Source organism: Pavona decussata, unplaced genomic scaffold (genome assembly GCF_977016875.1).
Source record: "Pavona decussata unplaced genomic scaffold, jaPavDecu1.1 SCAFFOLD_16, whole genome shotgun sequence".
NCBI lineage: Eukaryota > Metazoa > Cnidaria > Anthozoa > Scleractinia > Agariciidae > Pavona > Pavona decussata.
Window position 1 is genome coordinate 4,325,001 of NW_028145439.1, and position 13,522 is coordinate 4,338,522.

Genomic DNA, 13,522 nt, shown 5'->3' on the forward strand with positions numbered 1-13,522 from the left:
CGATCACACGATCACAAAGCGTTGGCGGTCAGCGGTTCTGCGCCTGCGCGACAAAACACCTTTATTTGTCTAAGCCAATCACCAAAAAGCGCGGGCTTCTTGGAGATATCGCCATTTGCGCGCGGCAAATTCATTCTTCTAGATTTGGTAGAGCGTTGAGTAACACTTGGGCTCGTTTTCTCGTCGCTCTTTTCTAACCTTAGCCGGTCGTTCTTGAAATATTTCGCCTGTTTCGTTAATACTCAGTGTTCTTCTTGCAAGGTAAGTAAAGTCTCAAATTATTGTCGTGTCCAAGCAAGAGAAATACATACTGATTACAGTTGTCTCAGAGTGAAGCCCTTCCGGGCCCGACAACGGCTTACTTTCCCTGATTCTACTTGTAGATGACTTTTGCTGTTGTGCTCTGGTACAGAAGAGGGTCTACTGCATTGCAGGTCCAGGAGATTGAAGTGTTAAATATCCAAAAGATAATAATCGAGGGTAGCGCAGCGCCAGATTCGGAGTGTAAGATGCAATATCAGCAGGAAATGTGGTGCGGGAAGATACGCTCTCTACATAGTAAGTCTCCATTTCCGATAATTCTTTTAATGATCGTATTAGGTGAACAAGTTACTTTGCAATCACAGAATATCGGACTTTAACATGCTATTTAAAATGGGCTCCTATTTTGATAGACTATGCTTCACCGTCCTGTCGACAGCATGATATGAACCATAAAATGTTTTTGAACGCAGGCAAATAAACGTAAGCTTATTTATTTCCTTTTTCGCAGCGCTTACACGAGGCGCATATTTTCAAAGTTTGTATCATAAGCTACGGTTCAAAACTAATCCCGAAACCTATTGAAATTTGTAAGCTACCTGTATGCAGTGCAGTGACATGAGCTTACATTTTGGGGGGCGTATATGCGAGCATGCGGCATACTTAGGAGATTTTCGGAGTCTGTTTCTTCTTCTTCTTTTTTTTTAATGTTCTACTGAGCCAGAGAAATGATACCAACAACTTAGTTTCCAAACAAATTTCCGTTTGTGACACATTCGCCTAAACCATATATCAGTGTTTTTGCGCTATCAGTTGTAAATATTTGTTATAAAAAGCAGATCGGTTTCAGCACAGCCGGCCGAATGTACAGCTTCTTTAGCAGTACTGCAGTTCGCAACTGAGAACCGAATTAAACAAAAGGCGTAAGATAATTGCCTACAAAATTTCTTAACCTGCATGCTTTTACAAGTATGGCATGTACCTCTCTTAGCGATTGATATTTTTAGCAGACTTTTCGGAACACGTTTTACAATGTGCATCGTGTACGTACACAGTTTCCGGTATCATGTTAAAGTTTTAACTATATTAACAGGGTTTCTCTTTGTTTGCCGACTTTTGGGGTGTCTCTAAAAGAGCAAGCGTTTTCATTTATATTTATTTTCGCAACGTGTTTCTTCCTAATCTCGCCGTGGAAAAACGTAAAAAGCCTTCTCCTTCAGTTTGCCTTGTGGGGTCCCTTGCGCTATCTTCAACGTAAACGCAATACATCGATATGCGATCCTTTCCATCAAGACTCTTCGCCCTTCATTTTGCGGTCAGCAGTAGTTGCATCATAGGTCACATGATTTGTGACGCAAATCGAAAACCGCGCACTGCCGTTGACTTTGAATTTCCGAAAAGACACGGACTTTGAAATCATCTTTAAATTTAAAATCGATCCTCGAAGTCTAATGCATGTACGTGTAATGGAGACGAACGAGGTGAACTGAAGGAAGGTCATATGGAAGATCGAGCTGCTGATATGACGGGATACACAATCCATCGGGAGTGCATTGGACGTTGTTTGGCTAAATCTGACATTTAATTCGATTTAATGACGTACAATATAAAGGTAAGCTCAAGCTTTATAAGCTTTATCTTCATGTCCTTTTATTTTCGGTGTCTTATCGTACATATCTACTTCTTTTACGGTAGCTTTCGTAGGCAGGCGAACCGTATATAAGCTTACAATTGTACGTAAGCTTTAATTTCATTCTAACGTTAGGCTTAATATAATTTTGCACACGTATAGAAAAATTTAAAGATGCTGCAAAGGCCGCAGATGACCTAGAAAAAGAAGATCAAGATCAAGAAATTGAACCTGAAGTAAATCCTAAATCTGGGAAGAGACAAGCTGTTTATGAAGGTGAGGTGCAATACATTATCTATTTAACCGTTGTTATAATTTAATATTTAGGTGTGTATTGATTGATCATTCTAGATAGCGCAGGTCCACATCAGGACTTAATGTCTTGCCAATTCCCCAACCTGCTTTACCAAATAAACTATGTATGTATGTGTATGTATGTATGTATGTATGTATGTATGCTCTGATCTGAGTAGTCTGAAATGTCAGCCGTCTCCTCCCCCAACCCGCAGGGGGCGCGGGTTAGGGGGAGGAGACGGCTGACATTTCAGACTATGATCTGAGGCCATATTATAAACAACTTAGCAGTATAATGTTACTCCAAATGGTATCTGTGAGAATCCAAAACTACCATACTCTGTTAAATTCTTGTAAATTTGCAGCTGATTATCATGATGAAAGTTATGAGAGTGAGAGTGATGAATGCCATGAAAACACAGGAGAAGAGCAGAATGAATTGACAAGTAGTCATTTGAGTAAAGGTGAGTTTAAATTGGCTATGTCGTGGGCTGAAAGGTGTCTTCCAACCAGTTAGATCCCGAAAATTATGGTCTAGTTTTGTTATTGTGTAGTTCCAAAAAATGTCCATACCCTCCTACAGCTTGGGATTTGTCGTATGACCTCCCTCCCCTATGGATTTTCCAAAATTGGCCCTCAAAATTAATCTGCCTAGATCCCAAAAGAATTTCCAAATTTTAGCACACCCCCTAGAAATATTTCCCTCTCTGTTAAAAACTTCCGAAGGGGTGTGAAACCCTATCAGCCGGGTTTCAATAGAAATTAACGCCATTCACCTCATTGTTGTAAGCTTCAAAATGATTTCACCAAAAGCTTCCAGTTTAAAGGGCATGATGTGGGCGTATTGCAGTCATTTTAGTACTGAATCACGGAATTTCTGAGCCTTTGATCCCCCATCCCCCTAGAATTTCCAATCCCTTCTGTGGAGGGAGTATGGCTATTTTCTGGAACTACACATTAAAGACTATCTTACAGAACTGAAACTGGTCAGTATCATTTGTTGCTACAGATGTCAAGGATGGAAATGGAACATTGAAACTTGTAAAATTGGAACCTATTTTTTCAAGTTCTGATGCTATGTCTAGCAAAATTACCAAAAAATAAATAAATGTTATTGATGAGCACTCCTGGATAAAATCCATTTGATATCTTCCTTTTAGTTTCACAAGAGCGTTTTGTGCATAGTAAATGATTTTAGCACTCAATTGCCCTAAAACAAACAAAATCCCTCATGACCTTGGCTCTTTAAGTTTAGTGCCTGGTTTAAATGATTTTTGAAAAGTCCTTAAATTTTATCGCTATTGGGTATACAACTCTGTAAGTGTGCGGACAAAATGTTTTCTGGTTAATTGGTCATGTGTGGGTGAAATAGCAAAGAATTGGAATCAATGTCAGCATAAGAAAATAGTTATGGTGATTGAGCCAGGAAGATTGTACATGTATGTTTTTATCAATGTATGTGTTGTAGTTAAAAATGAATCTAAGTCAAAATGATTTCAAACCAGTTTGATGTTGATTTTTCTTTGTCTCGTGATTATGCTAATAAACCTGGAACAAAGGAAATGAAAATTAAACTGGTTTGAAATCTTTTTGACCTGAAATTCATTTAAAACTACTACACATGTATCATTTTGTTTGTGTTACGATAGCTGTAAAAAAGAAGTTACAGGGGAAGGCAAAGAAGACAGAAGGTACAATTAATTTAGTGATGTATAGTCATCAGTGTACATGTAGCTCTATTAATATTTGTCAGTGAAATTGTCAATTGAAAAAGAAACCTGAAAAACATTCAGGCACTCGATTTAAAGTTTCTTGAGCAAGCCCTTGTATGATCGGTCACTCTAAACTGTTTGCCAACATCTGTATCTATTTCCTGAACAGTTCTCTGTCTTCAGGGAACTTATGGAAAGATATTTTAACGCCATCCTCTTCGTAAACTTTTTCCTTACACCCGGGAACACAACAGTTTTGAGGCATATTTCGGACTGTACTACCACATGTACATGTAAACATGTAAACATTGAATCGTGGCCCTCGATGCCTCGCTTTCGTGCTACTTGACCCAGATCGTCTGAGACAACCGCCATTTTGGAATAAGGTGTATTACTGGAACCAAAATAATGTGTTTCAAAACATATACAGTCAAGGCTGCCTGTGCAGACACACTTGTAAGGGACTGTTCATTTAGATGACAGGTCATGACAAAATGCACTGGATTTCACCCATTTAAAAAATGTCTCAAATTTGAGCCCGTTCACACTTTGACTTACTGCCCCAGCACGGTACCCTGAAGGCACTAATGTGAATAATTATGGTTTGTTCTGAGCATGGTGCCAGAGTACAATTTTCACTGGGCACTAAATAACACACCTTTTGTTTCAAGTGCCCACTCCAAAATTATTGTAGGCACAGGTACCGTGCGCAAATTCTGTGTGTTCATATAAGTGCCCAGTGAGAATTGCACTAGGGCACCAAGTGTGAACAGGCTTAATAATCCATTGAGTATTAAAACACATACACACTTCATTTTAAACAGGGTCATATGCATGTCAATTAATATTATTTTTCAGCTGTCACAGCTAAGAAGAAACGTTCACAGACAAAGAAGAAGCAAACAGGTAAAAATCAGCCTCAAGCGATTCATGTTTGTATATTTTAGACAACTTCTTGTTTCTGCTACTGAGAAAATGACTGATAGAAATGATAACCTGAAGCACAGAGCACATGGAGTTGAGAGAGGGGAAACAAAGAGACCTTGTGCTTTGAAGAGGAATGGAGTTGAGCATACTGTCTAGAATACTGCCTTATAAGTGGCTGTTGCATGAGAGCCCGGCTATCCTATGATATTTTTTTTCTGGCTAAACTAGAAAGTTTTACCAGGTCCATATACAACATTTTGTGTGCTGTTTCAGGACACATCATGATAACACCATGTACATCCATGTGTTATACAGCACTTTATACAGTACACAGTTATTCAGGCAATATAAAATACTGTTGCAGATGATGTTGCCAAAAGTAAAGACAGAGAAGAAGGAGATGGTGGCCATTCTAAGAAGGGTATGTTTGTTTACCCAAAAGATTATCATTAGTTTTGATCCCCATGTTGTCTCTAAATCTACGCACCTGTAACAGACTTGTTGCTTTGTGAGTGTCACTCAACTGATAATCGTACTAACATGATCAGAATTTTTTTGTTGGGTATAACAGTTGGCTACTTTTACCAGAAAAACAACATTATCTGATACTGGCTAAGATTTTACTAGAAAACAATTTGGAAGGTGCATAGTCCAAAATGACCAGATAATATTATTATGGCCTGCTTAGTTTTTTTTTTTTTTTCTTTTTTTTTTTTTTTTTTTAGCTACAATGTAAATCCCTGGCATGGATCAGTAATGTTAAACACAAGATAAATGAATTTCCACTCACAATGGCCTGAAATACGGACTCAAATAACAACATTCCTGAAAACGAAAAAACAGTAAAAAATTCATTTATTGCTAGTCAAGATCACCAAACCTGGGGTCAATAAAAATGCAATCAAATCTAATTTATTAGATGGTGCATGAAATGGGCAAAAGGATTCTGGAATCAATAGTATCATAGCTAGTTAACAATTTCCTAACAAACTTCACAGCACAGTGTCAGGAAGTAATGTGACAATATTTTTTTTTTCAATTGTCACAGCTGGGAAAAAAAGTTTATAGAAGAAGAAGGAAAAAGGTAAAACTCTGATAGCTAAAAAACAGTAATCTCTGTGTAGAAAAAGGATTTTGTTTTTCATCCTGATAGACAACTTTAGTGTATTATCATTTATGTCACAATAGAGTCAAGTTGTACATGTACATTACAATGTTTTGACTGCTTGTTAATTGAGGTGACTGTATTACAATGGAAATAGCCCCTGACGTGGAGGCTGATGCCCCCAAGTTTTCCAAGTTGGCGACCAACATTAGATTGTTAGTCCCCAAATTGCCAGCCAGTATATCCTACCTTCATGTCTTTTAATAAAGTTTGAAGGTAAATTGGGTTGAGTGATGAAGTTTGCTGCATAATATTTTAGGTTTTTTATTCAATTTCTTCCTCAATTAAAAAATGTTAGGACATTTTTTTTTGCTGGAAACAAAATTCAACTTGATGAGTTGAATATTAACCTTGACTTCAATTAATATCATATTTTTTAGCTAAAAAAGTTTCAAGTGAGGCAATTCAGCTTAGCTGTGCTGGGCTGGTTGCCAACATCATGGCCCCATTATGCAACCAAGAAATTATGGCATCATCCAGTGATGAAGAGTCGAATACCTTCAACACACCACCTGCTCCTCCCACACAGCCACTACCATTGCCACGACCTCAAGTTGGGATGAAAACCCCCAAATCCTCTTTTCCTCCTTTAAAATGCATAAATGTGCACTGCAAAGAGGAAAAGAGGGAGCTTAAATCTGAGATTGCCTCTCTGAAGCAGCAAATTGAAGATTGTAAGTACATTGTATTAACTTGAAATAGAATTATTCCCATAAACAATTCCCAACAAAAGAAACTTGCCAGGCATTTAATAAAGAAGAGGTTATTAATTGGAACATTTAAATATGCTGGTCAGCATGGAAATGGATTCCAACTTGAAAACGTTGCTCAACTGTCCAAGTGTCTTAAATAGATTCAGTAAAAACTGATTTTGGCTTGTTTTTCCTTTGAAAATTCATGATCATTTGATATCAAAATTTGTGACGAAAAATAAGAAAAAAATTGTAACTGTAATGTTGTAAACTAAAGTGGATTTCCACTGAATCATTTCACAGTTGAAACAAATTGTGCAAAATTTAATGTAAAGCATTTAACAATATTTAACAGGGCTGTCATTAGTACAGCATAGCTGGCAAACGGCTATTATGACAAGCAACAACACATTTGAAAATGTCTATAAAGGTGGATTTCTACTGTCCCGTAAATTTTACGTGCGTACAGACATGAATTTAGCTGGATTTACATACGTAAATAGAATAAGAAGGGATGTATGAGCTGCGTGCGTAAACATAAAAAGTTGAGCGCTGTTCAGCTTTTTACGTTTATGCACACAGCTCATACATCGCTTCTTATTCTATTTACTTAAGTAAAGCCAGCTAAATTTACATCTGTACGCACGTATAATTTACGCGACAGTGGAAATCCACCTTAAGACACAGCCATGGGAGGCTATCTCAGTTTATTTTATAACAACCTAATTTCCTCAACTATGTAGCTGGCTGCTTCAAAGCCTAATGACAGTCCTGATTTAGCTATTTAGTTTTTGACCTACATGTAATAATAATTATTACATGTAGGTCAATGTACATGTAGGGTTGTGTTTTTTCTACCTCTTCCCCTTTATAAGGGCATGTGCACATCACCTGAAAGAGATTGACAGCTATATTTGTTGACAAGCTTGTATTTTTTTCTTTAAGTGAAATCAAGCTCATCTCAAGTCCCACAGCGGGTAGGGGTTGTTTTGACCCCATCCGGTAGCATGGACACTACGGAGGCTTCCAGTAGGGGGGTAAGAAGATATAATTTATGAGGACACTGCTGATAAGAAACAAATTTTTTATCATGTCATGTTTAGCCTGTGTGCAGACATCTCCAGACAAAGGAAGAAATACACTGTTAGTAGGAGATACCGACACATACTGCATTAAGGCAAGGTTTAATGTATGTGATCATATACTAGGAAGGACCTACTTCATGGACTTCAATTTCGATTTTCTACAATTTCAGGAAAAAACTGTTAAAACACTTTTTAAGACTGATAGGCCACTGTATGTTAGACAATTCTTTTCCTTATACCCATGATCAAAGTTCAGTTATAAAGTTAAATCTCTTTTAGACAAAGAATCTGAAGGATGAAACCGATGCTATGCATAAATATTGACTGATGTTCTTTTTCACTGTTTTTTAGCTTTCAGAAATTGCGGAGGGAGTCTGGTGCTGCCCAGTCAGAGTGAAGGCACTGATTAATTCAGTGCCTTCACGAACAGCCCTGGCATGTTCAATGTTCAGTATCTTTTATCCAAAAGATGTTCTCAAAGGAAGACGTCTAAAAGATCTAAACAAGAAAATAATTGATGCAATTACAGGTAAGTTTAAACTGAGTCATTACGAATTATCAAGACATAATTTTAATGTTTGAAGAGGAAAACAATAGAGCATGGTTAGAGTTCTGTGTAATCAAGCATCGATTACTTTCATAAAAAATTTCCATGATTTTGCCCTTAGGATTGTTGTGGATCATGTTGACTTCTTTATTGCCCCCCCCCCCCCCCCCTCCAAAAAAAAAAAATACAAAAAAGAGAAATATTCCTTTTCCCAAAATAATTGTTAATGCTCTAGGTGCAATCAGTCATTGTATTGTTAAGAGTTTTCGGTCAATCGATAATCACTAATTACCCACTACCGATATTACATTTAAAATGATTATTGATACTAGCCTCCTACAGCTGTATGCAGACATTCTTTGGGCTCATGACACACTCCTTCTCCACGAATGTGTGCTGAACAGGCCCCATTTGTTCAAAGGCCGGATATCTTTATCCAGTGGATAAATCACTATCCGACAATTTCAATCTGTGCAGAGATTTCAGTATTTCCTCGTGTACAAGCGAATATGCACACTCTAACCACAGTTAAGTTTGGGAGTGTACAAAAACCTTGGACAACGTTTAACGTGAAGTATATTTTAGGCCCTGAATAGTACCTTATCCAGCGTATAAAGTTATCTGGCCTTTGAACAACTGGGGCTAGAACAGCAACTTCCGTTCTTGAATTTCATCTGACTCCTGCCGTGAGAGCTTAGGTCACTTCCAATTTTGAATTGAAACTCTCTTGCAAAAATACCTTCTATACTTTGTATGAAGTAATGTCTTAGTTATTTAATGGTCCTTTCAATCCTTCATGGTGATTTGGAGGTCATGCAACACAAGCTGCATTACTGAACGAACAAAGTCGCGTCAACATGAAAAGGCATTTTCCAAAATCGAGTAAACAGAGAATGGGAGTTGCTGATCTGTTCAGCAGACTGAGACATCCATGGGGAAGGAGTGTGTGACGAGCCCAAAAAATGTCTGCGCAGGAGGATATATTGATACTGGAAGCTGTATATTTATTTTAATATACTATATTAGTGACGTTTTCTCATTTGCTTGTCTTGTGTTTTAAGATTTTGCAGTGGTTGCAAAAATTAAAGAAATGCCTCAACAAGAGCAAGAGAATGAAGATGGGGCAAAAAAGCCAAGGAAGCCCAGAAATAGCCCCACAACACGGGGAGAAGTCTTGCAAGCACTCAGGCAAAAGTGCAATCAATTAATTTTTCAGGCCAAACGGCCTAGTTACTTCAAAGGTAAGCTAATTGTTTAGTATTTATAATAAAAGGTTGTCACGTTGTATAGCATAAGGCAGTTGTCAAGTGGGATTGTGGATGCTCAGGGATTACAATAAACTGAACCCCGTACAAACAACCATATGTTGCCCTGGGAATAATCGCCTTCATATGAGATAGCGAACAATTTTAACACCTCTTTTGGGCTGGAAAAGATTAGTTGGCCTTGCAGTTTGGGACTTGGTTAACCTGTCCGGCTAATGTACTGTAAACATCTGATTAAAGGACCGGGCTTAGCTGCAGATTACATTGTATTACAAAGGACTTTGGGGGGCTTATTTCAGGGAGTCCAATACCATTTTGAAAAGTCACAATAACAGCCTAAAATAGCTTTAAACACCTAGCCCTGACAGTGGATGGGCTTATATTGAGGTTGGGGGTGCTTACAATCATAAGTTTATGTTATACCATCAGTTGCATCTGAGTGTGGACACATCACAAAAAAGCATGACCTAATTTGGTATCAATTTGGTATGTTTTGTCATTGAACATTTGAAGTTTGGCAGCCCATGCATTATGCGAACTTTGGCGCTCTAAGTGAGTTGTTTATTACTGAAGTGAAAGTATGCAGTGAAATGATTTGTGTGTGAAAATTGTTATCATGTTCCTATAGCTCTTTCTTCATTATATCTTATAGAAAAATATGAGCAAAACAAAAAGCCCAGGAAGGACAAGAAACAAGTTCTTAATTATCTTACTACGTTTTCATACAATTTTCATATAATTTTCTACTATTTTTCTACTATTTTCATACAATTTTAATTGTATTTTTCTACTATTTTAATATCATTTTTATACTATTTGCATACAATTTTAATTATATTTTTCTACTATTTAATTACTATTTTTATACTATTTGTAAACTATTTTTATACACCTTTCATGGTATTTTTATACTATTTTAAATATATGTTGAATGTAATTTGCAACTAATTTCTGGTAAACACCAGTATTTTGAAATGTATTTGTGATGAGTGTATTGTCTGCTTGTTTTAAAGCTGATTAAAACACTATTGAAATACATTTTGAAAGATTTAAAACCTGTTTAAATTTGAATGATATTTTTATTTCCAACCTTCGTGCAACTTTAAGCTATATTTTTAAAGTTGTTAAAAAGTATTTGAAATATCTTTATTTCAATAGTGTTTTAATCAGTTTAAAACACCATTAAAGTCAGTCGAAAAATACGTTAAAAATATAATTTTGCACATATTTTAAACCTATTTTTATAATTAAACGTTTAAACCATTTCAATCTGAAAAAAACGAAGATCTTCCTAGAAAAACGAAGACCATGGGTACCCATAGAGAGGCCCAAGTTTATGGCGCAATAAGTCAACAGAGATGGAAATCTATTAATCTGCCATACTGTATAGTACATTACAAAGTCTTCACAACATTATTGTGACATCTAAGACACTTTATCATCTTTCTCGATGTGTGTCCGTTCTATCAACTTCTCTTGCCGATGAAATCGAAACTTCAACATCCCCCCCCCCCCCCCGGGCAAACCCCGGTCATTTGACTATCTTCTGTGCCCGGGGAGTGGGGAATTTGACCTTTGCCTGAATGAGTTGGGAAAATTGAACCGGAAGTGTCAGGTTTCAAACTGGCTTTTTTTTTTCTTTTTTTTTGCGGGCGCCAACAGTTATAAATATGTGTTTGGACGAGATGGAGGAGTTTAAAGGAAGAGACATAGCATTTGTGAGCGGCCGGAGAGCAGGTTCATAATATGCTGTGACCAGTGTGGGGAATGGTTTCATGGAGAGAGAGCAGGGCACCCAACGACAGTTTTCTCTCAGATCCTTTGAAACGCTATTTTAGCCCGGGGGGGGGGGGGGGGTTACTTACTTATAAGAGGCTAATGGGGATGTGCCGCTGGATGGGGTCGCATTTTCACGACTGGATTGACTAGAATGGGGTCGCATTTTCAATAGAGTTACTAGAATGGGGTCGCACATTTTCGGATTTTTGGGGTGAGAAAATTCTATTAAGTAGGGATTTAAAATGGTCTCGGTTTAAAAGTTCAGAAAGTTGTTGTTTATTAAATGTAACAATCACCTCGCACTACATTTCGTTTTTGAAAGTAGATGCAAAAATAGAAAGTGACTTAGTTGGGATCGCGAAAATTACATTTTCCCAAAAAGTGACTAAGATGGGGTCTAATATATATATTTAGCCAAGCCTAAAAGCGGAGCTCCACAATAGAAGTCTGCTTATTGTATGAACGTAACAACCTTATGAGTTCCTCATCAATTCTGCAGTTATATAGTACATTTTTAATGCATATGCAGCTAACTGCTCATCAACAATAACAATGTAAAACAGAGGGCAAAATTACTGAATGCTGATTTGTTGTAACGGAGGGCAATTTTTGCGTAATTTTCCTTTCACCGAGGGCAAAATTACTTACTCCTGATTGGTCGAGCGGCGAAAATACTCGCTCCTGATTGGCTGAGCACGACAGTTTTACATTTTGTTGGTTTCTGCATTTTGTGTCCAAAAAAACAAGTTCTTTGAGGTTCTTTCGAAGTTCGACTCTTTAAGCCGGGTTCTTTGTACCAAAAATACATGGGAATCAAGTGCTGTAACTAGGAAGGAAATTTCTAAAGGTTAATTTTGGTGTCTCTCACAAGAAACAGCAAAAGATTACATGTGTAAAAAGCTAAAGACTTGGATCGGATTGATTTTATTTTTGTTTGGTTGAGAAGCTGAAATCAGTCATGGCGTCCAAAAGTTTTCAACGAACGATAACCGAGCATGAACGTGTCCTTTTGATGGGAGGAAGGAGCAGAAAGAAATTACTCCGCAAGTTCCTTCTTTGAATCTGTATCGATTGCTATTTTTATCGATATATGTTCGTGTGATTTCCAAGTGGTAGGAAGCTTCACAGCGCAGGTGAACAATTAATTGATGCCTAACATTTGATTTATCGTTGTTACTTTGCTCCTGAATTAAACTTGTATTCTCTCTTTATTACATGTGTATAATGGGAACTGTTCTCGTCGGTTTTGTTTGTTTTGTACGCTACAAAAATTAAGTTATTTGTTGGTTTGCTTGCACCTTTGATGAGTGTTTTACTGACTGTTTTACGAAGTTCCTTGATAGTTTTAGGAACATGTTGCCCTCTGTGTTATAAAAGCGGAATTTAAATGGACTCAAGATGACTTCCAATGTATCTTTGAGTAATAAATGAAAAAAGCACTGTGATAATTCATAGCAATAAGTACAGAAATAAACTAAACAGCGATCTTTGAAAAATTCACAAAAAACAAGCGAATGAATGTTTTGCGTAAACTTTGTTTTGATGAAAATGAAATCACACTTTAATTTTACATTCGCTTTTAACGTTCTTTGAAAAGACTTTCAGTGAAAATTACTCACACATCTTAATCTTTGCGGCTATATCCTACTGTTTTAAGTATTTTTCTTTGTTCTCTGTCAAGATTGTCAGAAATAAATGCTAAAATTAGAAATATGCGAGAAAAACTTGTCAGTAGTTTATGCCAACGATACAATGTTGGGAGACGTTTGTTTGACTGACTATTTTAGCTCTTCGAAATTACTTTTTCTGTTTTGTTTTTTTCTCAAACGCAGTTGGCGATGCAACTTCCCGCCAAACAAACGCGGCCGGCAGCGCAGTTGGCCATGTATTATCCCGCCGAAAAACAACCCGGGTTACAGCACATACGCTCATCTATGTAAGCCAATGTGAAATGAGACACTCAAACCCTGTGCCGCAACACGGGGTTTTTTCGGCACCCTTTCCTGTTCTTTCTCTCTTTGTTCGTCACTCATGTTTCGCCTGTTTGCTACCGCTCTCAATCGCTCTCTTTGACGTCGAGCTTCACTTCTTCGTCGCCGGTTTTCTCGATCTCTTTCTATCTCCTTTTCTTTGCTTTTCATGTTTGTAGACTTATTCATAAATTG

The 13,522-nt window shown here is 37.3% G+C and overlaps 1 protein-coding gene across 3 annotated transcripts; it reads left to right on the plus strand.

The window, feature by feature from the left end:
- Positions 1 to 119: 119 nt before the first annotated feature.
- LOC146487453 (uncharacterized) lies at positions 120 to 10,690 on the plus strand. 3 transcript variants are annotated; one of them, XM_085088703.1, is made up of 9 exons: positions 120 to 261; positions 384 to 558; positions 2,054 to 2,167; positions 2,551 to 2,649; positions 3,835 to 3,876; positions 4,756 to 4,803; positions 5,189 to 5,245; positions 5,873 to 5,908; positions 6,370 to 6,504. In XM_085088703.1, the coding sequence occupies exons 2-8, from the start codon at positions 384 to 386 to the stop codon at positions 5,890 to 5,892; spliced, it is 555 nt and encodes a 184-aa protein (XP_084944829.1). In that variant the 5' UTR covers positions 120 to 261; the 3' UTR covers positions 5,893 to 5,908; positions 6,370 to 6,504. The 3 variants fall into 3 exon arrangements, with proteins under 3 accessions (XP_084944829.1, XP_084944823.1, XP_084944816.1); XM_085088690.1 differs by lacking the exons at positions 120 to 261; positions 2,054 to 2,167; positions 2,551 to 2,649; positions 3,835 to 3,876; positions 4,756 to 4,803 and adding exons at positions 7,627 to 7,718; positions 8,118 to 8,295; positions 9,375 to 9,554; positions 10,231 to 10,690 and having other exon boundaries at positions 518 to 558; positions 6,370 to 6,663; XM_085088697.1 differs by lacking the exons at positions 120 to 261; positions 2,054 to 2,167; positions 2,551 to 2,649; positions 3,835 to 3,876; positions 4,756 to 4,803 and adding exons at positions 7,627 to 7,718; positions 8,118 to 8,295; positions 10,231 to 10,690 and having other exon boundaries at positions 505 to 558; positions 6,370 to 6,663.
- The last annotated feature ends 2,832 nt before the right edge of the window (positions 10,691 to 13,522 follow it).